The following is a 26,807-nucleotide window of genomic DNA, read 5'->3' as shown; positions in this document are numbered from 1 at the left end:
TAACATAGTTTACACAACTATATATAGAATTCATTTTTAACATAACATATAACTGATTAGTTAATTTCTTTAGCTATGAGAACCACAATAGGCTTAAGAATTCCCAACCCATGGGAACTGGTTTCCACAACCAGATCGAGTCATTTTCACATCCAGAAATTTTCTTTGATAGAGACCTTACTAGGCCTATCATGGAATTCCACTAGCCAACCGGCTCAAGAATTCCAATGACCACATAGGGTCCAACATAGGATTCCTCTTGGTAGCGTCCTGCCTATTCCTCTGACAGTGTCTCATCTATGAGGAATTTTGGGCCTCCTCCAATAGGCTCCAAATCAACAGAGTTGCCTCAGGATTTTTACCCTCTTCACCATCTTAGCAAACTCTTTTCCCTTACTGAGATCATTGATCTCTAGGGAGAGGAAATCCAGACAGACAAGTACCATCAACCCCTCGGGCAGGTAACTGCCATCAACCCAAGGCATTGAATCTGGCCAGAAAAGTACCATCAACCCCTCTGGGCAGGTAACTGCCATCAACCCAAGGCATTCAATTCGGGCAGACAAGTACCATCAACCCCTCTGGGCAGGTAACTGCTATTAACCCAAGGCATTCTAGCCTTTCCCAACTATCTGCAACTGTCTGGCATGTTAAATTTCTCTTTTATTACTCTTTCCCAAAGTAATTTACATAATGAACCTTATGAACATTATCATTAACAAAATAAACATGCATGTACACCATGCATTTACACTTAACCCTCATCATGGGTCCACAACATCTAGATTGATGGGAAACATATCTATCATACATATTGTATGCATTCTCAAGCGCATATTGATGACCATATTGTACCTATCATGCACATCAAGCGCTATATGGTCATCACCAGACTTAGCATCTTCTGCAAGATTCTAGCACTCAAATTCTTCACTATCTGGTCATCACCAGACTTAGCGATTCTTTTTCCCTTCTCTGTCTATCCCTACAACACGGTTTTCTTCCTTCCCCTTACTTCCTTTTCCTTTGGAAGCATCTACAGTTGGGAAGGTAGCTATGGTTTACTGACAACTGCATTAACATAGGTAGTCTATTTATGAATGATTGTCGCATGTAATTCTACCATGAATGGGTCCTAGAAATGTTACCCACTGCACATGCTTTGACAAGTAACTTCACACTAGAATGCAACATGCATAAGAAATCTGTCATTCCCATAGTAGAGATAAATTCAACCATCATTAAATAGAGGCTCAAATGTTTTTTTTTCTCACAACAAGTAATGATTAACATAAACACATACCATGCTAGTGAATCTCAAAGAATTAGAGGGAAACATCATTAAATCTATTAAGAAATAAGCATATACTATTCATTAAGCATTCTCATGGTGAATAAAATTAAGAACTCTTCTCATAAACAACTGGAACTATAGCACAGAGAGAGTAAGAATGATCATACACACATTACACGCATGTGACACCAATCGAACCATCACTTGTTTACGAATTGTAATAATCTTCCAATGCAATTAATGCATATAAGTTTTATTGGTTAGTCATACAATACTAACCAATCTCAACTACCAATCATCTTCATGCATCTATGACAAGACTGAATAAAAAATTAGTTATCAAGTCTCACTACTGGACTCATTGTATATTTCCAATATCTAAAGGGGTTCTTACAACATCTTTTTAAAACACTATATCATCAAATCCAAGGACATCCTCGTATTTTACATTCATGCATTGACTCATTAAAATTAGTTCATTGCAACTTCAATCTTGTTTAATAAATGCATCATTGTTATTTCCATATTTTCAAATCAAAAGTGGGTAGTTGATTATCACTTTCCTCAATCAGTGTTCAATATTGTTCATAAGTGTAATGAGTGTTCAATATTGTTCTTAAGTGCGAAAAAAGTTTCATTGTCTTTTATCCTCATCAGGAATCCAATGTCATGAACATAGTTATGTAGCAACTTTACTACTTACTACTCAAAACAGTTTAAACACGAATCACACATATCATGCCGAAAGTAGTGTACTACACAAATCAATATGCGAATGGTTAAACTCATACCTGAGTTAATGCCCACTGGTGGCATACCTCAATTTCTTTTCCACTCACCAATTCCCAAAGGCGCCAGTGATGCAACCTTTAGCTCTGATACCACTTGTAATGTAACCTGGTAACCTCGCATGTAAAAGCAGGGAGTTAGAATTTTTTTATACAAATTACCCACTAGTAATTATCCAAGTCACAACTCCTCATTTCCTCAATAACCATTAGATATAATGTTCATTAATACATCAAGTAAATTGCAGTAAAGGACAGTAAGTTGCATAACCATTAACCACCAATGTGGTAGTGTAATAACATAAAATGTCTCATGAACCTTGCGCCCATTTCGTGATTTTCCTTTACCATAAAAATTAATCACATACTTTGGACATTATGAATTATCACATCAAATAAAGTATGATCATCATCAAGGATTCAACATCATCAAACTGAAACAAAAGGAAATCACACCATTGAACACCGATATACCCTGGAAACCCCGTAGGATGAAAACCAACAAACGTTTAATCTTATTATTAAACGCTCGTGAGGGTTTTCACCCCTCACTCAATGGATCATAAGGGATTCCATCCCTTAACCATTGTTATGAAATCATTACAATGAATTATCATTAAGTTGTCACATAACTAGCTAAAAGCTAATACAGTTTCCATGAAACCCTTTTCTTACATACCGCCACATGCAACATTCCTTGTGGCATGATTGTTCTAGCAATGGACAATCCTGCAACTTGAACTCGTCTACATGGACCATTAATCCTTTTCCTGCTACAATGTTAAACACTTTCCTTTGGTACCAACCGCCATCGTTTCTTGTCAATGTAGTTGTCAACAAGCTTTGACAACAATATTAGATACATTATTAATCAATTAATAATAAACCTATAAAAGTGATGTTTTAACATCTACTCATCTGCATGAGCAAGCATAACATACTAATTAACTAGTAAATATATTCAAGTAAATTCTTGTTCTACTTTTCACAATGTTTATTCATACTAATGCATATTTCTCTTTAAGAGATCTAACCATTAGTTTTACTAGTCCATATTTCCCTTTGAAACATATAACACATTAGTTATGTTTACATACAGGTAATAAACTATTGTTTTTGCACCTTTTCACATGCGTTCCTTCCACTTAGTTATTTTCCAAGAAATTAACATAGTTTCTTTAACATACAAAGAACACATATCCATAACACAATGACTATTCTTTGAGTATCCAATAGCTTATCTTATAGCCCTTCTTTAATATAGGCAACGCATATTCCCTTCTCTAGAACTCTACCATCATTTCATGTAAACAATTACTTACTTCTTTCTTAAAGGAAGTCATCATAACCCCATTTCTCTATCTTCCTACAAGTAAGTTTCTCATGCTTTTCCTTTCAAGAAATTATTATAGATACCCATCTTTACGCTTGAAGAATCAAGAAACAATAACAAGGTTAACTTAACCTTTTATGCACCAAAATCAAGAATTCGATCCAACTTATCTAGAAAGACAATCTTTTCAAGAGATTAATATTTCCAAGAATGTTAACATCGATTATCATTATTTACAAGAAAGTCAACATAATACTTTCTCTACATACACACCAAATCATATTCCCAATGTCACAATAGCTACCCTTATGTGCATGCAACATGTGTTTTTCCTAACACAATTACTTTTATTTCAATGCACATAATCTTTTCATGAAACAAGTATGGATTCTTGTTCTTGTGTGAACACTATTCATATGTGTCTTTTAAGGAAAGAATCTCTATCTTTGTTTTCAAGAAATCTCGCATAAAGTCATTATTTTCATGCATGAGGAATGCACTCTTTTTCTAAAAAGAAATTATATTTATGTGTATATAAAACATACATTTTTTCTTCAAAAAAGTTAGAATGATTATCTATGTGCCTAGAAGCACATCATTAGCAATTTATATCATCCATGCAATGCATAATTATTTCACAAGAAACTTCGCAATTAACTAGTATCACAAATCATTTAAGCATATATCCCTTTTCAAGAAAATGACAAGTGACTCAGCATATAACACAAGGAAATCTTTCAAAAAGATAAATAAAAAGCACATATATTTTTCCTTCTAGAAAGAAAGCAAGTTACTTATCTTATCCTTGGCAGCCTTCTTGCCTCCATCACCTGTCCGACTATGTCTTGAAAAGCCTTGGAATATGATATGCATGGTTTGTTCCATAACACCAGCCACAAAGTGGAAACAACTTGTAATAAAAATAATAGCTCAATGAGGATTTGGGTAGCAACAACTACACGAAAGCATTTGGAAGATAACCACTCTCTCTTCAGCGATTCCTAACCAGAAAAAAAAAAATGGAATTAAACTTGATGCAATCGAGGTAAGATCTGAAGAACTCAACAAGAATTCCCTTTAATGGCGTTCCTCGAATCTTGGGCAGTTTCTTGATAGCGGTCTCTGGTCTCGCATGATTTTCAGAGAAATTTAGGTTCTTCACATGGCAACCATTAACATCGGCCTTCTCTGCTCATTCTTTTGCGCTTTAATATTTCTTTCCAATGAAGCCTTTCTAGGCAGCCAGAGTAGGGGAAATGACCACCGTGTATAGAATTGATTTACGGGTTTCCTGCAACAAGAACAAAGTTCCCATCGCAAATATGCATCCCGCAAAGAATGTCCACACAACCAGGGCTTTCTCCGGTATCCAAAGTCGGCCATCAGCTTCTTTGGTCCCAAAGCATTCGGATCCTTCGCGTTTGATCTCATCCCAACCAATTCTTGATGCCTCACCCTCCCACTACCGAGAAGGTGGCCAGCATCACGTACTATTTGGGGCCTCAGCGCTAATCCACCCTTTCTTTTCCTGCCAACCGCTACATGCATCGCCTTTCTTTCCTTTCTGAGTGGTCATTCTTGATCTCATTTGCATAAAAAAAATAGGACTGTAAGTGGCACTTCCCATGCCTTAAGAGAGTCTCATTGTGGAAACATTCATTCTCCCTTAGTTAACACGGCAAGCATGAGATGAAGAGCAACACGTCACGGTTACCAATTCCGTTGGATAGATATTAAGCGAAAAGAACAAAACACCACAGTTTTACAAAACTGTTTTTTTTTTATTCATTGGATTCCCCAGTTATCTTTATGTGTATTCATTCCTATCCGACCAGTAGTTAGTCGGCCCCATCGTTTCCCGTAACCTAACAAGTGTAATTATGTCCTCCTTTCTTGGTTTCAGTTTTTACAAATAAGTTTCAGTTTTTACAAATAACAAGAATTAGTTTTGTAACTAATTCATAACTTTTATTTTATATTCATTTATTTGTTTATTTGTTTATTTACGAGAGGAATATTACACTAAAACTCAATGATAACTAAACCCACCGACCGAATAATTAATATTCTAGAATTTCTATTCCTATTTTATATTTATATAAAAAAAATTGATTAACTATATTTTTAGAATAAATATTGTTATCTTCACTATTCAAATTCAAATTTTACAGGGTATTTGTTGAATTTCAACTTGAGTGTTTTTTCTAATACTTTCAAGGCTTGTTATCTAACTATTTACTAAATAATAAAACATATATATTTTTTATATAAAATATAAAGAGAGCTATAGTTTTCTATTTTAGGAACTATAAAAATAATTCGAGTAAATTATTTAAAATTTGTATCAATAATTTTAAAATATTTTAAAGTAGTTTAACAATATTTAAACCAATCTAGATACATCTTAATCAGTTGAGATAGATCTAGGCTTGTTTAATTTCCCATTTTAAATAGACTATATTCCACATGAATATCATCTCTCTATATCATGGGATCTCAATACCATGGGTCAATACCATGGCTTCTCAGTACTATAGATCAATACCATGGACTATTTTTATTTTTATTATTATTATCTTAGTACTATGGGTGAATACCATGGACTATTTTTATTATTATTATTGTTACTACGTTATTTCTCTTTTGTTATTTTTTTTATAATTTTATTTTGGCCAAGTTAAAATGTTTACATTACATTATATTAATCTTTTTATTTAATTTTAATTTTATTTGATGTAATTTGACTTAGTCAAAATGTTAAACATTACATTAATATTGGTTAATTTTATTTTTTTATTGGGCCGAGAGGCGCTATGGGGTAGATCTCAAGTAAAAACATAAACATAAACACATAAACATGTAAATGTAAATGTAAACAAAATGTTTAACATTTAAAATTTTTAATTTAATGTGGGCCCTACTTAAAAGTCAATCAAATTATTATTATGTATAAACACAATATACATTTAAAATATAAAGAGGTTTAACTCTGGTAAATAAATAAAACCTCTTTTTATATTTACTCCATAAACTTCTTTATATTTAAAAGAAAATTCAAAATTGAGGTACGGTAAATAAATAAACCATTTTTCTTTTTATATCTGATAAATAAATAAAACCTCTTTTTATATTTACTCCATAAACTTCTTTATATTTAAGGAAACTCAAAAAAGAGGTTTTATTTAGGTGAAGCCAATGGGTCAAATACCATATTTATAAAATAGTTATGGTAAATAAATAAAACCTCTTTTTATATTTACTCCATAAAATATTTAAAAGAAAATTCAAAATTGAGGTACGGTAAATAAATAAACCATTTTTCTTTTTATATCTGATAAATAAATAAAACCTCTTTTTATATTTACTCCATAAACTTCTTTATATTTAAGGAAACTCAAAAAAGAGGTTTTATTTAGGTGAAGCCAATGGGTCAAATACCATATTTATAAAATAGTTATGGTAAATAAATAAATACAAAAGAAGTTTAAAGAGGTATTTGATTTCTTGCATTAGGTGCATTGTTTTCAATGTAGATGTTGATTTGATTTGATTTGATGTAATTGGATGTATGATGATACATTAATTTATTAACTTTGATATGATGTAATTGGATGTATGATAGTACATTAATTTATTAATTTTAAAGTGATTGGATTAACATTGTGCATTGATTTCAATGTAAGCAAAAAAAACTTATTGACAATTTACCATTTAAGATAAATGGTTTATTATTTAACTTGTCTTTTTCATATAATCGATATGAAAAGATGACAATGGATATGAAAAAATGACAAAAGTAACAAGGGCAACAATAAGAATAGTATAAGAAAATATTTTGAGACTAATCATAATGAAGACTATTTATAATTCACTATATTCTTATTATTCACATTTTCTATCATTCAACACTATTACATTGTCACTCTACGTTCAAAATTTGTATTTCATCATTTTTCATCATTAAAGTTATTAACAATATTTATCATCTCAACAAACTGAGGTAAGTAAGCAAATTTAAAATTAAAATGACTAGATTAATCTCCGACATTTAGCATATTTAAAATGATTACATTAATATTAGATGAATTTACATATTATTGATCAAATTTGTGACATGTCTATCACAACAACTAAGCACATTATAATAACACTAATTATTTCACTTAAAAAAAAATTCTATTTGTTAATTAGACCATTTGACTACAACCATATAACAATCCTACCAATACCATATTACTGAATGCATAACTTATTCACGTGTATTTACAATGTATGAGATTTAATTAACTTTCATATGTGTTCACTTTGCAACATTTTTGGTTAATAGTCGTATTTAATAAAGTCTCTACCTCTATCATTACATGGGTACAAGGCTTAAATGCGAGGTACATGTTACTGGATTTGAGGCAGGGTTGGAGTGGATGCCAAGTTAGCTGACCGAGATCCTCGAATCCATAGGATGGACATGTGGGTTACCCTCCACCATCGTTTAATTATGGCGAGAATCGAGGGTTCCCTGTGTTGGGGCGGATTAGGTAACCAATGACCCTATGCTCGGAAAAACTCCTCATTTGCATTCCTCCCTGTTGGGGGAGGGTTCTTCCACTGCTAGCATTCGACCCATCAGTCTAGGTAACCGTGGCCTCTATTCTTTCCTGAATTTAAAATTCTTGCAGCAAGGTTGTTAATAATTTGTTGTCCAATAGCTTGGAAGCCAAATGGTAATTCTTGGATCTTTTTTCGCACGTGTAAATTCTAGAATTTGAGAGGGTTTGTGAAGCATACTAATCTAACTTCAGGTCCACATCATCACCATGCTTGGAACAGGTGAATCCTCTGTTAATCGACCTATTACAGTCATTTCTTAGCTTCGGGCTAATGGACTGAGCCCAATTTGATTCCTTACATGACAGGTCTCCTCCTGCAACCCTTCGGCATGCACATGTACTTCTTCTTGGATGTGTTTCTCTGTCTGTCAATTAGTGAAATGATAACTTACAATTTGGGTCTAATTTTGTATTCTCGTGATGCAAGTAAGGTTGCCAGTTTTTAATACATTGCTTGCTTTCCACCGTAGCTAATTCGAAAGGAGGGTTTACTGCATTGTAATGGCTGACCGTGTGCTTTTGGCTTCAAGGTAATCCTTTCATGATACCCCACCTTTCTTCATTTGGATGGCTTTGTTTATCACCACCGAGGGTTTTCTTAATTTTAATGAAGAACATCCTTTAACTGTTGATTGTTATGAATGTACCAGATATTTTGTTTCTTTTTTATAATTAATGATACTCATTTCCATTTTCTACTTGTTCAGGGTTTGAGACCCGTTAACTTATGTAAAGCCTATAATTACGAGTTCACTATGAAAGAATTATTTGACAGTTTTGATTTCACAGTCTTGAAGATACAAGATTTATAATTAATTGTTAAAGCCTTCCCCGGGCTTCTTTTCCAATTCTTTGTTTCATATGATATTTCTCAGTTTATTAATGACAGACTTATGTCTTTGAATAACCCCAACAGTTACAAATCTTTTTGTATTACTGAGAAATACTAGTCTTAGCTTTTGATGGAGGGCAGGCTCTCCATTACTTTCTATCTATCTTGCATTTAAGTGCTTTCTAAGAGATTTACATACAACTTAGTGATGTAGTTATCTTGCAAGCTCATTTATTTAATATGGTATCTATTTTGATAATTGTTGACATCGTGTTAGATTTCAGTTATAATTACAAGATTCTCTACTTAAATTATTTAATGCATAATTTTCACAGGGTTGAAATTTGCTCTAGGATTGCGTAGGATACTATTGAAACAACTTTATCTCTAGCTAACCCATTAACAATCCAACCATGTACCACATTTTACTATGTAAATAGTGGATTGAACTAATAATGATTTATTTCCACTAAGTTGTGCTCTTGCGGTTCACTTATGCATCGTTGCTACCTGGTATTCATTTATTCATGTGTTGGACAGGGTATCTACCATTATTTTCGGTACTTTTGGGTTATTGGAAACCTAAATACAATATTCTAGTTCATACTAGAACTAATCATAGGATTACGATTTAGAGTTTCTTTTAAGTCGGCTATTACGTCTAGGCTTGTCCCCCCGAGCTCCTCAATTCCTTCAGAAAAATTTCTAAGGTAGCAGTATTAGATTTCTTGTGCCTCAAGACCCCAAGTCTAGCCACAATTCCTCTCCTTCCTTCAGGAAGGATAACGTCTAGAGGTTTTCTTCCCACTAAATCTCGTTCAGCTCTAGGAAAAATCGTTCCTCCTCCCACCAACCATTGTTCCTTTTCTTGGAAAAAGGAGGCAAGGAAATAACTACTCCTTACTTATAACTATCTGGGGAAAGAGAGTTAATGATGTTCATCCGTGAATTCCCCAGCCTCACTTAAAGACATAATTAAATGTATTTATTACTTACCAAATTTATTATTTTACTAACTCGAACATCACAGTAACTAATTATTTAACAATTTACTTTGTCCATAACAGTAAAATGACCAATAATTACTTCAGAACCTAAGGGTGTCACATCTCACCCCCCTTGAGCAAAACACCATCCCTGGTGTTTATTCCTCCATCTATTCTTGGAACATGCTAGGATATTCCTCCTGCATAAAATCCTTATCTTCCTAGGTGGCTTCTTCTAGACTCAAGTGCTTCAACTGCGCTTTTACATGAATGATAGCTCGCCTTTGCAATGTTACTTCTCTCAGATTGAGTATACACAAGGGCTGTATCAGTAATTCTCCTTCCATTTCGGCCTACCAAAATTGCAATAATCATAAACTTGTCATACATATATCTATGTTAATGATTGAAAGAGATTTACTTCTATACACATATCATTAATTACAATTTACCTAAATATCTTACCAATCTATGATGTGTTGGGGATTGTAAACATATTTTTTTAAAAGGGAAAGATGAAATACATTATGAACTCGAATATGATGGGGTAGAGCAATTTGTTATGCTGGAAGGGACCACATAATTAGGGAGCCAACTTGGCACACTTTCCCCACTTGAGGGTACTTCTTTTTGGTTTAATCCGGACATACACGTGATACCCCACTTGGAATTCCCAGTAGGTTCTCTTCCTATCAACATATTTCTTCTGTCTATCCTATGTCACTTTCAAACTTTGCCAGACCTTCCTCATTTTTTTTTCCATTTCCTCCAGCATGTCTTGCCCCAATATCATTTTATTCTTAGGACTATTCTAGTTTGCAGGAACCGTACATTTCCTTCCATAAAGTACTTCAAAAGGACTCATTTTAAGTGACTCGTGATGCCCCTTATTATAGGAAAACTCTACTAAGTGGAGATATTCCTCCCACTTTCCATGTTGTTGCATTACATACATATGAAGCATGTATTCCACCACTTGATTGACTCATTCAGTTTCCCATCTATCTGGGGTGATAGGAAGTGCTAAAGTGGATCTGGGTGCCCAATCTTGTGAATAATGCTTTCCAAAAAGCAAAGGTAAACTTAACATCCTGATCAAAGATTATGACTCAGGGAATTCCACGTAGCCTAAAAATATCTATCATAAATATATCCGCAATTTGAGTGGTTTGATATGTGGATTTAATGGGGATAAATGATCTATGTTGCTCAATTTACCGACCACTACCATGATGGAGTCATTTTGTCTTTTTGATGGAGGTAGCCCAGTTATGAAATCTAAATTTATGGTATCCCACTTCCACTCACGAATGGGCAAAGGTTGTAATAGCCCAACAGGATGTTGATGCTTCATTTTAACTTGATGACATTCCATGCATCTGGTCAAATACGCGATATCCGTCCTCATGCCAGGAAAGAAATAAATTTTCCTAATTGCATAAAATAGTTTTTGGTAGCACAAATGGGCAGCATAGGGACTCCTATTCGTCCAGTATAATTTGTTTTACTGATAACAGATCAGGAACATAAATTCTATTCTTAAACATCAACAAATTCTCAAGATCAATCTGGTATTGACTTTGCTTTCCAAAATTTTGTATAGCCTTAGATCGATGCCAAAGATATGCATATTTTGGATCCTTCTATGCTGCCTCCTTGATTTGTTTGGTGAAATTAAATTCCACTTGAATAAATGAAATTTCGTAGACATGATCCAATTTCCTACTTAATGCATCTACTACTCGATTTTCCTTTCCTTTCAAATGTTTGATTTCAAAATCAATTTCACTTAAGAATGTAGTCCATCTAGATTGGCATGCATTCAAGGTGGGTTGGTTAAAGAAACTTGTTAAGCTACTATGTTCTATCATGAGGAGGAATATTTTCCCAAGTAAGTAATGTTGCCACACCTTTAAAGCGTGGACTACCACGGTTAACTGTAAATCATAAGGCGAATATTTCTTCTCATGATATTTTAACTTATGAGATTCGTAAGCAATTACATTATCCTTTTGCATTAAAACTTTGCATACACCGTGCATCAATATAGACTATGAAATCTTCCTGTGGGTTTGTAATTTATAATACAGGTGTAGTAGTAAGTAAATGCTTCAATGCTTCAAAAAATTCTTGGCATTCCCTAGACCACTTAAACCTTGTTTCATTTTTCTGCAAGGATGTAATTGGGTATCAGAATTTAGAAAACCCCCTTATAAATCGCTTGTAATAACCATCAAGACCCATAAAAGAGTGTATATCCACCACATTAGTTGGAACATGCTAGTTCATGATGGTCTCGATTTTCTCCGGATCAACCGCTACACCAGAAAAGGAAATAACATGTCCTAAGTACTGAATTTGATCCTTGAAAAAGTCACACTTGTTGAACTTAGCATAAAGATGATTTTCTCTCAAGGTCTGCAACACTATTCGAAGATGTTCTTTATGTTCTTCCTCGCTCCTGGAGTACACCAAGATGTCATCAATAAAAATAAGAATGAATTTATCCAGGAAAGGGTGAAAAACCCCATTCATCATACTCATGAAGGTGGTCGGAGCATTAGTGAGTCTGAATGGTAAAACCACGAACTCATAATGGCCATATCATGTCCTAAATGTTGTTTTGAATATATCTTCATCTTTAATTCGAATATGGTTGTATCCTAATCATAAATCTATTTTTGAAAATACCACGACATAGTTCACTTGATCAAATAGATCATCTATTCGCGATAAAGGGTACTTATTTTTTACGGTTAACTTATTTAATTGCTTGTAATCTATACATAAATGCAAAGTACCATCCTTTTTCCTCACGAATAAGACCGGGGTTCCCCAAGGAGATACACTGGGTTGAATATATCCCTTATCCAACAACCCTTGAAGCTACATTTTTAACTCTGTTAATTTAGGAACACTCATTCTCTAAGGAGCCTTAGAAAATGTGGCAGCTCCAAGGATGAATTCTATAGTGAAATGAAGGTTTCTCTTGGGTGGAAAACTAGGAATATTCTCAGGGAAGACATCCTTCAATTCTTGGACAACCAATATCTAGTCCAGGACAGACAATTTATCCTTAGAGTTAGTGTACCCCACTTGGAATGTGTAAATTTGGCAACCTTTACACATACAATTCCCTAACTGGTGTGTTGAAATATGGAAACAAGAATACTCTAATTTAATTTGTACTTGAATTAAATTGTGAATTAAAATCGAATTTAGTCTTAACAACTACTTGGAAATAATTAATTAATTTATTTCAAGTTAATTAGTTGGAGAAATTCAAGTTAGAATTCTTTCTAAAGTCATGCAAGAGTTGTCCCTTAAGTTAAGGAGATATGATTGAGTTATATTTGAGTTTTAATTAGTTAACTCATTTTACTGAGTTAAGTCCAGATAAATTAGTTCCAAACTGTTTGAGGAACTAATAGTGAGTTAACAATCAGTTGATGCATTAATGAACAAAACTAGTGCTACTCCAGTTAACTGAAGATTCCCTCATCAGAAACTCATGCATGTTTATTCTAAGAAAGACCTAGTTGAGATTAAAGTTCAAGGACAATGTACTATCAGTTGCATGTGTTTTCTCATGGAGAAAACTCATGCATGCAGTCAAGGATTCATCCTTGAGGATTGCGCAGTTTTGGAGGAGGTTTTCCACTTGGTAATAGGTGAATCATACACAAGGAACAGGTAAAGGAAATAGGAGCTTGGAGGGTAGAGAGGAAGGTTGGAGAGAAGCCAAGATTTCCTATGAGCTTCTGTGAAGATTGTACTAATAGATGGCTAGCTATGAGAGCTAAGGCTTTGTATAATTCCTATGTATTTCCACCATGTATGATAATACAATAGCGTGGGGTTTTTAGCTTAGGCTTTCCCCAAAAGTATTTTCATGTGTATTGTGCCATTAATTCTTCTTCTTTTGGTTATATTGTTTAGCTCGATCTTTAAGCTTCCACAAATTGATAGTAGAAGTAGGTTATAGTATTCTGCTTTGATTTATATTGCATTATCGAGTTAACCTACACAAATTTTCTACATGGTATCAGAGCTAGACTTGTAAGAATTTTATATATGGTATCAGAGCTGTGAATAGTATACTAAGAAGAGCATTCAAAGTTTGAAGTTTGGGGTTACATGTGCAAATCAAATTCATATCATACTTCAAGGTTGGCCAATGGCGTTCTATGGCTTGAGACTCAAGTATGCCTTGGAAGGTAGCTTGAATTACATAGCATGGAAAGATAAAATGGAGGCTGTGTTAGAAGACAATGGCTTGAAGGAATTCATTGATCAAGAAATCCCAAAGCCAACTTCAACTAATGCACAAGATTTAGCTTAGTGGAAGAAGTGTGTGGCGAAGGCGAGACGGATCATCCTTAAGGGAGTTCGAGATTATACTGTCTCGAGTCTCCATGGGAAGGATACTCCATTTTCAATGTGGAAGACATTGAAGGACCACTACCAGAACAGTAGAAACCAGAAGAAATTGGTTCTCAAGGATAAGCTTTGAAGAATCAAGATGGAGAAGGGTGATACTATTTCCACATATCTGAACAAGCTCACCACCTGTAGAGATGAGCTTTGTAGTGTGGGAATAACTATTTTCGATGATGATATGGTGAACCTCGCTCTCCTTAGCCTTCCAAAGAGTTGGAATAGCTACGAGGACTCTGTGAATGGAAGGGAGAAACTGTCGGATTGGGAACGACTGTGGTTGGATCTTATGAAGGAGGAGATCAAGAGGAGCACATGAGATGGTTCTTCATCCAATAATGATGATGAAGTAAATCTGGCCTTAGCAAGTAAGGCAAGGAAAGGGAAGGGGAAGGCTTCCCATTTCAAATCGAATTCTTATCATGGAGGGAAGAAGGGTGACATGTCTAAAGTAAGATGCTTTAATTGTCACAAGATGGGACATTATGCAACTAATTTCCCATCGAAGAAGTCCAAGAAGGGATCCTCGGAAGTATCAAAAGGTGAGGCATTAGACTCTCAGTTCGAAATGGACTTTACCCTCATCTCATGCATGGTTTCATCGATGATGGGTTGTGTCTAGTATCTTGACAGTAGAGCCTCATTCCACATGATTGGTGATAAAATTTTATTCAGTGCCTTGGAGGATAAAGACCTCAAGATGTGCATAGAGATGGGTGACAATGGAGGCGTGGGCACGATTTCTTTTCATAGGGAGCATGGAGCTCCTCTCACCTTGAAAGATGTGATGTATATGCCTGGACTGAAGAAGAACTTGGTATCGGTCATGATGTTGGAGGACAAAGGCTACAATGTTGTCTTCAGTAAAGGAAAGGCTACATAGCCACGGGTCATACCAAGAGGATAGGGATTCGAGTGAAGAATCTCTATAAAATAGAGGTAGATGATTGTGTAGCATTGAGTACGAAAGAAAAATTAGTGCAAAACCAAGACATTGGCGAGTTGTGGCACAGGCGGTTAAACCATTTGCATCATGCGGCTTTGAAGATAATGCAGAAAATATCTACAGGACTTCCCAAATGTAAACTTGAGCAAGTTGACACATGCAAAGGTTGTACCTTGGGAAAGTACACCAAGTCTTCCTTTCATGATCGAGACAGTTGAGTGGAGGCTATCTTAGAGCAAGTTGATATTGATTTGTGTGGACCATTCTCGATGACATCCATAGTGTAGCAGAGGTATTATGTGATTTTCATTGATGATTATTCTTGTAAAGGCTAGATTTATTTCATGCAGAAGAAGGACCAAACTTTCACAAAGTTTTGTGAGTTCAATGCTTTGGCTAAGAAAGAGTCAGGGAAGAAGATCAAGGACTTGAGAAGTGACAACGGTGGAGAATATGTCTCTCAAGAGTTTAAGGACTTCTATTCAGTGGAAGGAATTACACGAGAGTAGAGGAGACCTTATAATCCATGATAGAATGGGGTGGTCAAGAGGAAGAACAGAACTATTGTAGGGGCAACACGGGCAATGCTACATGAGAAAGGCCTACCGCTTCACTTGTGGGCTGAGAGATGTAACACAACAGTCTATTTGCAGAATAGAAGCCCACATTGCATACTTGGGATGAAGACACCAGAGGAAGATTTCTCCAGTAAGAGACCAGATGTGGGTCACTTCAAGATCTTTGGCTCATCAGTATATTTCCATGTGACAAAGGATGCACAGAAGAAGCTTAAGCTAATAGTAGAGTTGGGGATACTTGTGTAGTACACTGATACACCTCACAACTATCAGGTGTACTTGCCTACCAGTTGAAGGACAATAGTTCGTAGAGATCTCAAGTTTGATGAATAGAAGGCCATGCGAGTTTCCCTTGAGAGGGAGCTCCAACTAGAGGTTGTGGAGGAACTATTGGTTCCTAAGGAGGAGGAGCCTCAAACTAATGCGGAGCAGCCGAATGCAAAGGTTCCTGGAGTGGAGACATCCACTCAAGCAAAGTCTTCCAGAGATGGATGGAAGCACACAAGAGAAGCTAAAAGATTGTTGGAGGATGCGAGAGAGAATGTGGGAGCACCACATTCTCAGCACAGACAGAGGAGGTCACCTGAGAGGTACACTAATTACATGGCCCTTGTTGGGGAATGTGTTGAGATCGAGTTATCTTCCTTTGAGGAAGTAGTGCAGCAGCCAATTTGGGTTGATGCTATGGTGGATGAGTATGAATTCATAGTTCGTAACAGTGTTTGGGACATGGTTCTGAGACTGGAGAACAAGTCAGTGGTGAGTTCCCATTGGCTTTACAAGGTAAAGCAAGCTGCTGATGGTAGTGTGGAGCAGCATAAGGAAAGATTTGTTGCCCGTGGCTTTTCATAGGCTTAGGGGATTGACTATGATGAGACTTTTGCTCCTGTCACAAGGTACTCATCTATCAGATCTATGTTGGCACTATCAACACAGATGGGTTGGAATATCCATTAGATGGATGTGAATGCTGCATTCTTCAATGGCCAAATTGAGGAAGAGGTGTACATAGAGCAGCTGGAAGGTTTTGAGACCTTTGATCGTGAGTCACATGTGTGCCAGCTAAGGAGAGCATTGTACGGGCTGAAGCAAGAACCTCATGCTTGGTAGACTAAGATAGACAAATACTTCACCAGGTTGGGCTTCACAAGGAGTGAAGTGGATGCGAACCTGTACCACATCATGGTGAAAGGTAAGTTGTTGATCATCGTACTTTATGTTGATGATCTCATATTGACTGGTGATGATCAGTTGATCGTGTCTTGCAAGGAGGACCTTGCAAGAGAATTCAAGATGAAAGACATGGGTATCATGCTTTACTTCCTTGGCATGGATGTGTGGCAGAAGGATGGGGAGTTATTTCTATCTCAAGGTAAGTATGCCAACGAGATACTCGGGAGATTCCACATGGAGAAGTGCAAGCCCATGCAGACTCCTCTAGTAGGTAACTAGAGGAAGGAGGTTGCTACATCAAGAAAAGTGATAGAGGCTACTGTGTACAGGTAGTGTGTGGGTTCACTGATGTACTTAGTGAACCCAGGACCAGATCTATGCTATGTGGTGAACCAGCTGAGTTAAGTGATGGTTCAGCCTACCAAGATGTTTTGGAATGCAACAAAGCATATATTGAGATACCTCAGAGGCACATCTCAGTATGGATTATGGTAAAGACGGACAGAGGGAGTGAAGCTATAAGGCTTCACTAATGCAGATTGGGCAAGGATTCCATCAGATCGGAAGAGAAAATCAGGAGGAATTTTCAACCTTGGGTCAGTGACAGTTTCTTGGTACATTAGGAAATAAAGGTTGGTTGCACTCAGCTTGGCAGAGGAAGAATACATGGCTACAAGTTAGGCAGCATGTGAGGCCATCTAGATGCAAAAAATCCTAGTTGGTATGTTCGATCAGAGTATGGATCCAACTGTGATCTGTTGTGATAATCAGAGTTGTATCAAACTCTCTGAGAATCTAGTATTTCATGATAGGTCCAAGCACATCGACATCTGGTATCATCATCTCAGATACTATGTAGCGAGGAGGATCATGTTGCTGCAATGTATTTCGATAGAGGAGCAAGATGCTGACATTTTGACAGAGGCATTGTCAAAGTGTAAATTCGAGTTCCATAGAGACAGGATCGGGGTGGTAGATAATCCCTTTCTTGTTGAGGGGGAGCATTGAAATATGGCAACAAGAATATTCTAATTTAATTTGTCCTTGAATTAAATTGTGATTTAAAATCGGATTTAGTCGTAATAGCTACCTGGAAATAATTAATTAATTTATTTCAAGTTAATTAGTTGGAGAAATTCAAGTTAGAAGTCTTTCTGAAGTCATGCAAGAGTTATCCCTCAAATTAAGGAGATAAGATTGAGTAATATTTGAGCTGTAATTAGTTAACTCAGTTTACTGAGTTAAGTCCAATTAAATTAGTTCCAAACTGTTTGAGGAACTAATAGTGAGGTAACAGTCAATTGATGTATTAATGCACTCAACTAGTGCTACTCCAGTTAACTGAAGATCCCCTCATCAGAAACTCATGCATGTCTATTCTGAGAAAGACCTAGTTGAGATTAAAGTTCACGCACAATGTAATATCAATTTCATGTGTTTTCTCATGGAGAAAACTCATGCATTCAGTCAAGGATTCATCCTTGAGGATTGCACAGTTTTGGGGGAGGTTTTCCACTTGATAATAGGTGAATCATCCACAAGGAATAGTGAAAGGAAATAGGAGCTTGGAGGGTAGAGAGGAAGGTTAGAGAGAAGCCAGGATTTCCCATGAGCATTTGTGAGGATTGTACTCAGAGCTGGCTATCTGTGAGAGCTAAGGCTTTGTATAATTCCTATGTATTTCCACCACGTATGATAATACAATAGCGTGGGGTTTTTAGCTGAGGCTTTCCCCAAAAGTATTTTCATGTTTATTGTGCCATTGATTCTTCTTGTCTTGGTTATATTGTTCATCTCGATCTTTAAGATTCCGTAAATTGATAGTAGAAGTAGGTTATAGTACTCTACTTTGATTTATATTGCATTATCGGGATAACCTACACAGATTTTCTACACTGTGGGTTGTAATTGGATGTAGCTTAACTTCTCTTCTAATACCTTACACCTCTATTCTGCGGCCATCATCGACCAAGAAGTTAATTGTTTTAGTCTTACAATTCACTATGGTCCAATGTCGTTCCATCGAATCCATCCTGATTAATACTTCCTAGGGGCCTAGGGTCAACATATTTAAATTTGTTTTAATCTACTATCTAGCTATTTCCATTCCACAGTTTTCTACTTTTGCACCAACTTTCCTTTTTTCTCCTAGGGCTAATTGGACCAGCCAAGGGCTCTTAAACTTTACACTTGTTAAGTGGCATAAATCAACTATTCGAGGGCTAACATAGCTTAAGCTTGCCCTTGGATCTATTAAAATGGAAACAGGGTGGTTTGATATTTTACCTTCAAGCCCCACCATTATTGGCTGATATTCTGCCTGACGATTTTCCAATGTTGCATTAATCCTAGGTATTTTCCTTGCCATATCACCAATAGTAGAAGCTTCTTCAACGTTTTCTACTAGTTTCGATCTTTCTCTATGGGGGAAATTTTTGTAGCAATGGGGTTCCCCACAGCCCCAACACTGCAAGGGAGGTTTGGAAACTTGACATGCTTCTAACTTGCTAGATGCTTCACTCTACTTTAATTTATTTGGAGGTCTGTACTTTTGTTGATTCCTATTTGTAGTTCCATTCTGTCCTTTTCAACCCGAATACCTAGCATTAACATTTTTCATGTTCTTTCTAGTTGGGATATTTTTCTACCCCTTCTTATTTGACCAACTTTTGGTATCCTCATTTTTTTGCCTCATTTGCTGGTAACGGGTCTGAGCCTTTAAAACTACTTCACCCATTTTTTTAGGATTGTCAAATTCTAATTTCTCTTTCATATAGATAGGTAGACTGTTAATAAAGCGTTGCACTTTGGCCTTCTCCTCGTGGATGTAAGGAACATATATTAACAGGGAAGTGAACATGGCTATGAATTCATTCATAGTCTGTTGTCCTAATCTCAAGTCATGAAACTCCCTTGCCTTATCATCATAGAACCTTACAATTAGATACCTGTCCTTAAAATGTTTTTGAAATTGTTTCCACGTAATTTCTTGTTAATCAACTTCACAGTTTGTCTTAACTTCTTCCTACCACAGGGTGGCCTTGCCTTGTAACTGATATATTGCTAATCTTGCCTTCAAATTGCCATCATATTTGTATATTTGGAAGTGTTTGTTCATATTAATTATCCAAGCCTCTTCCGCATCCTCAGCTTCCCCAATATATATGGGTGGTTTGATCTTTTTAAACTCTCCCTGAATTTTAGTTTTCTGCCTCTTAAATCCTTTCTTATCAAAGACATTATCGGACTCCTCTTCATAACCAGTCTGTCCTCCTTCCAATTCTAGATGTTCCTCCTGCTGCCTATGTGAACCTGTTTTGTTTTCCTCACCTTGGATGGGATTAGGGTTTCTTTGGTTCTACCTGTTTGACAGAATCTTTATGATATTTTCTTATTCCAGTTAAATCTTTCATTGTCCGCTCTTAAACTCAATATCTCTGTTCATAGTCGCTAAACTATTTCTAATAACACAACATTTTCATTCTGATTTATCTCTCCCAACTGTACCCACATTTATGGGTTGGGTCCTGTTGTTCCTCCTGATGAAGTAAGTCGTACTCTTTGCCTCATATTAACCAACTTCTCCTCTCTATCTATCATGATTAGTTGTTATTCAATAATCATCCCTTCATGCCTGAGTGTATAAACTTGAGGGCTATGATACCAATTGTGACACCTGTATCCCAACAACTAAACACATTATAAAAAGACTAATTATATCACTTAAAAAAAAAACTCTATTTTTTAATTAGACCATTTGAATACAACCATATAATGATCCTACCAATACCCTAATACTCAACGCATAACTTATTCACATGTATTGACAATGTATGAAATTTAATTAACTTTCATATGTGTTCACTTTGTAACAAGGTTGGTTAACAGTTGTATTTAACAACGCTGCTACCTCTATCATTACAAGGGTACAAGGCTTAAATGCAAGGTACAGGTTACCAGATTCGAGGCAGGGTTGGAGTGGGTGCTAAGTTGGCCAATGTAGATCCTCAAATCCCCAGTCTAGACACTTGGGATACCCTCCACCATGGATTAATTATGGTGATGATCGAGGGTTCCCCTCTGTTTTGGTGGATTAGATAACCAATGAACCTATGCTTGGAAAAAATCCTCATTTACATTCCTCCCTACTGGGAGAGGGTTCTGCCACTGCTAACATTCGACCCATTAGTCCAGGTAACTACGACCTCCATCCTTACCCAAATTTTAAAATTTTGCAACAAGATCATTAAAAATTTTTGTCCAATAGCTTGGAAGCCGAATGATAATTCCTCGATCTTTTTCGCACATGTAAGTTCCAAAATTTGAGAGCGTTTGTGAAGCATACTAATCTAACTTCGGCTCCACACCATCACCATGCCTTGAATAGGTGAATCCTCTATCAGTCAACCTCTTACAGTCATTTCTTGGCTTCGGGCTAATGGACTTAATTGAGTTTGATTCCTTACATGGCAGGTCTCCTCCTGCAACCCTTCAACATACACATGTACTTCTTCTTGGATGCATTTCTCTATTCATCGATTAGTGAAATGAGAACTTACAATTTGGGTCTAATTTTGTATTCTCATGATGTAGGTAAGGTTTCCAGTTTTTATTATGTTGCTTGCTTGCCTTTGAAGCTAATTCGAAAGGAGGGTACTGTGTTGTAATGGTTGACTATGAGCTTCTCGCTTCCAGGTTACCCTTTCATCATACCCCAGCTTTCTTCGTTTAGATGGCTCTGTTTATCACCATCAAGGGAATTCTTAATTTTAATCAAGAACAACCTTTAACTTTCGGTTGTTATGAATGTACCAGATATTTTGTTTCTTTTGTATAATTAATGATACTCATTTCCATGCTCTACTTGTTTAGGGTTTGAGACTCGTTAACTTATGTATACCCTCTAATTATGGGTTCACTATGAAACAATTATTTGATAGTTTTGCTTTCATAGTCTTGAAGATACAAGAGTTCTAAATAACTATTAGAGCTTTCCCTAGGCTTCGTTGCCTATTCTCTGTTTCATATAATATTTCTTAGGTTATTAATGACAGACTTATGACTTTGAATAACCCTAACAGTTATAGATCTTGATGTATTACTAAGCAATATTAGTCTTAGCTTTTGATGAAGGATAGGCTCTCCATTATTTTCTACCTATCTTTCATTTAAGTGATTTCTGAGAGATGTACATACAACTTAGTTATCCAGTTATCTTGCAAGCTCATTTGTTTAATATTCTGTCTATTTTGATACTTATGGACATCATGTTATATTTCAATTTAGTTACAAGATTCTCTACTTATATTATTTAATGCATAATGTTCACAGGGTTGAACTCTATTCTGGGACTGCGTAGGAACTTGGTCTCTAGCTAACCCATTAACAGTCCAACCACCTACCACCTTTTACCAAGTAAATTGCGGATTGAACTAATATTGAGTTGTTTCCACTAGGTTGTGCTCTTGTGGTTCACTTATGCATCGCTCCTATCTGGTATTCATTTATTCATGTGTTAGACAGGGTATCTACCCTTATTGTTGGTCCTTCTGTGTTATTGGCAACCCGAATGCAATATTCTAGTTCATACTAGAACTAATCACAGGAATGCGATTCAGGGTTTCTTTTAAATATTTTATGGAATTTATTAGTCTTATATCCTTTTATATTCCTAGCAACAAGTAGATTATTAGTTGTTTCCTTATCAGTTAATTCATCTGCATACATTATCTACATGGTTTTTCTTTCAGCGAGTACTGGCAACATTATTCTCCTTACTGTTTCCTATTTCTTTTTTTAAAGAAAAACACATTGAGACAAGACTTTTGTTCAAACAATCAGCTTTCAGACATACTACAATAAAAGTAGTCCTTGTATTTCTCTCTGCTTTCAAACTGCACAACAGAAAAAGAAAGCAGAGAGAAATACAAGGACTACTTTTGAATGTGTGTGTGTGTGTGTGTATATATATACACACACACACACACATTCGAGATACTTATCTGTTAAATTCTGTTAAGGTCGAAGGTCAGGAACCCACAGGTGAAACCTCTCCACCCTACCAATAAGAAGTCTTCTATTACGTCTAGGCTTCTCCCCCCGAGCTCCTTAATTCCTTTCGAACAGTTTCTAAGGTAGCATTATTGAATTGCTCTGGCAATGAGAAGTCTTATATTACGTCCAGGCTTCTCCCCCCAAGCTCCTTAATTCCTTCAGAACAGTTTCTAAGGTAGTAGTATTGGATTGCTCTGGCCTCAGGACCACAAGTCCAGCCACAATTCCTCTACTTCCTTCAAGAAGGATAATGTCTAGAGGTTTTCTTCCCACTGAATCTCATTCAGCTCTAGGAAAAATCATTCCTCCTCCCCCCAACCCTTTTTCCTTTTCTTGGAAAAGGAGGCAAGGAAATAACTGCTCCTAACTAATAACTGTACGGGGAAATAGAATTACTGAGGTTTCCCCAACCTCTCGTAGAGACATAATTAAATGTATTTATTACTTATCAAAGTTATTGTTTTACTAACTCAAACATCACAATAACTAATTATTTAACAATTTACCTTGTCCATAATAGATTAATGACCAATAATCACTTCAGAACTTGAGGGTATCACAAAATTAGTCATATGTTCCTTAGATTTTCATCGCACATGACTGAAACTAGCCTAGATCTATGCCTAGATCCATCTTAACTCTAGATCTATCAAGCTTTGAGAGGGATCAAGATCTATCAAGCTTTGAGAGGGATCAAATCTCTCGAGGTGCAAACCTTTGCTGAGGTTTTGCAATAAAAAAATAGGTTTGCACCTCTAGAGATTTGATCCCTCTCAACGCTTGATAGATCCAAAGTTAAGATGGATCTAGGGTGGTTTTTAGTTTTGTGCAAGTTAACTGAGTCAAAATGTTTTATTGATAATTATAATTATAAAAAATAGATTGCTGGTTTTTAGTTTTGTGCAAGCTAACTGAGTCAAAATGTGGTATTGATAATTATAATTATAAAAATGTTTACGAGCATTTCAACATCTCCCCTATACATGTTTGCCTTCAAATTTAATTTTCTTTCAGTTTTAATTTAGAAGATATAAGACAAAAATAAAATAAAGTATATATAAAATATTTTGATGTTGAAATCAGCTATGGGTTTAGGGCATGTGGTATTAATAAACCATTGTATTGTAAAAAAACGTATTTGCAAGTTAATAATATAGATGGTAAAATGGGTAAATATACATGGTTAAAAATCTTCTTATATTGTAAGCTTATTGTAAAAATTAAGTTTTTATATACTTGTTATTTAAAATTAAATATAACTACACAATCATTTTTTACACCATTACATCTCCCGAGTACCTTTTTGCTTTAAAATTTAATTTAAAAATATTATAAAATTAAATTAAACTAAAATATTTAAAAATTGACCTACTATCTTATATTACCTCTAACACCTACCCATTTTCTTTGTAAAGCTTATGACATAACCATAATTACTTTAGTACTAATAAAATAAAATTTAAAATTATATATATTTTCATGTAATAAACGATTTCATTCAAAACGATTATAGTTGAAGGAATTGTTCAATCATATGATATGACAAAGAGCCATCCAATCCCACTTTATTAGGTGGGAATGGCAATCATAAAATTAAAAGGTCATCGAAAGGTGTTAGGTTGATTACGCGAATATGATTTTGATTCCGATATTTGATTTTATAATTTGAATTTTTTTTATATAATATTTATACGTAAATATCTTGAGTCCCTGACTTCTGTAGCAAAGCGATCCTAACCAGTAGAGGCCATGCTTACGCTTCTCCCTAATTCTCATTTGTTCTCGGTTTATCCATGAACTTATCTATACTCAGAAAGGAAGCAGAGCGTTGATGGAGGAGGTCGTCACGAGATCGAACCTGAAGCTATCAGTGCCATCTAGAAGCAGAAGCATATCGAGGGAAAAAGCGTTGGCTGCCTGGCGCTGCCAGCCCTACGATACGGCCAAAGACCAGGACGCTGACGCTGATGCTGTGTGGATCTTTAAGTCCTCGCAACGGGACATGGAAATCGTAATCAGAGCACTCGCGAGGGAATTGAACTCCAGACCAGACGATGACGTCATAATCGTGGAAGTTGCGGATTTGATGGCGGGCCAATCTGAGACTCCGCGGACAGGAACCCGGCCTGCAGAGGCACTGTCAAGATCATGTAAAAATCAGAGATCGATTGAGGTAAGGAATTTTTTATCGGCGATAGGCGGTCAAGAAAGGGAAAAAGGGCTCCGATCACGGTTATAAGGGCAGATCCCTCTCATTTCCAAGCAATGGTGTAGCAGATGACAGGTTTCCCTCTGGAAAATAGTAGCGGGGCTGACCCCTTTCTCTTGAGGCAACACAAAGAGGGATGAGGTGGCCTAACTCTCTCAAGAAGCCATAGCCAAAGTGGACCGGCCAAATCGGTAGCAATATCGTCCCCTCAACTTCTTTGTGCGTGGGGCAGCCGATTTCTTTAAACGATTATTCGGTACTCTCCGTAATTATCTGGATCTAACAGCCTTCAACAACAATTTAGCAGAGAATTCAGTGTATTTGGTGGGCACTACATCATCTAGCTCACTTGTTAATTCCATCGAAATTGATATGGCTAACATTTTACAGAGATGATCGGTCAATGCTTTGTCTCAAAGTGATTCTGGAATTGAGAAATTCTTAGGGGAGCGTCGGCAATTCATATGTCAGCTTCCCCTTCTGGTTCAGACATGAAATTTTATGTTAAAAATTAAGTTGCAACATCGGAGGTAGATTTCTTTATTTATTTTTTCTCAGTAAAAAAAACATATTTATTTGTTAAATAAAAGTGATTACAACAGCGTGTTTCTGTTATTCTTTTTCCGTTAAAAAAAAAAACTTATTTCAAGGATTTATTATCATTGTACTTCCATACAAAACATAAAATAAACTTTTACTTGAAGATATTGTTTCTCATATCTTCATATTCTACTTATAATTCCTCATGTATATCTGTTAGTACAACCCTTCTAATTGTTACTATCGTGCCTCCCTCATCCCCTCAAAAATGGTCATTACAACATCACAAAATGCATAATCTATTATGAATTGGAAGGGAAGTTCTATGCTACATGATCTCTATGTGACTTTCATTTACTAAGGAACCCTGTTGAAATGCACAAAAGTAAATCATACATGCCTCTATCGATACTATTTTTTTTGACAATATGTCTGCAACCCCATTTTGTTCCCGGAACACATGTAGGTGATCTATTGAAATGTTTGTTCCAACATCTGAATACGCCTTATCCATTCAGTAAGAATGAATGGGTTAAATAATGTAGATCCATGTACTCATTATGACACTTTTTGAGTCTCCAAAAACCTTTAATGTCTCAATACCCAACCATTTTGCACATACTAAAGTTCCCCATAGTGCAATGAGTTTCACCCGGATGTTTCTGTCTCTCTCTCCTTCCCACTAGAAATGATAAAATGTGTCAAGTTCTATTACAATATATTGTTAAAATTGGCAACTAGGGCCAAACACCACATGGGTCATCTTGTTTATGACAACTGATATTTTTCTTGGATTTATCTCTCATAGAGGTGTAGGATTGATCGAAAGACCATCTGATTCTAACATGTACAAATGAAGTTATGAATTTATTTTGATTATGGTCAAATTTTCAAGGTCAACCAACAAACTTATGTAGGCTCAGAAGCACAACAATCACGTCTATTCATCCTCAACGATGCACATATATAGAAGGTGACTTAGCCTCATTTGGACACACTCATCTTCACACTTCTCTTTCTCTCTCTCCTC

General features: G+C 35.9%; 1 protein-coding gene across 1 annotated transcript in view; it reads left to right on the top strand.

Annotated features, from left to right (window-relative positions):
- The window catches only part of LOC149248792 (naringenin,2-oxoglutarate 3-dioxygenase-like), a 48,118-nt gene extending 22,485 nt beyond the window's left edge, over positions 1-25,633 (top strand). Inside the window, exons 3-4 of the mRNA XM_089451067.1 lie at positions 24,842-25,178; positions 25,470-25,633. Coding sequence (XP_089307193.1) covers positions 24,842-25,178; positions 25,470-25,633 — 501 coding nt within the window. The remainder of the gene's footprint in view (positions 1-24,841; positions 25,179-25,469) is intronic.
- The last annotated feature ends 1,174 nt before the right edge of the window (positions 25,634-26,807 follow it).

This window comes from Pinus tabuliformis, chromosome 7, assembly GCF_031772625.1.
Source record: "Pinus tabuliformis cultivar Carrire ecotype Pingquan chromosome 7, CPIR1, whole genome shotgun sequence".
Classification (NCBI taxonomy): domain Eukaryota; kingdom Viridiplantae; phylum Streptophyta; class Pinopsida; order Pinales; family Pinaceae; genus Pinus; species Pinus tabuliformis.
Note: the sequence above shows the minus strand (reverse complement) of the source record. Positions and strands in the feature narration are given on the sequence as shown.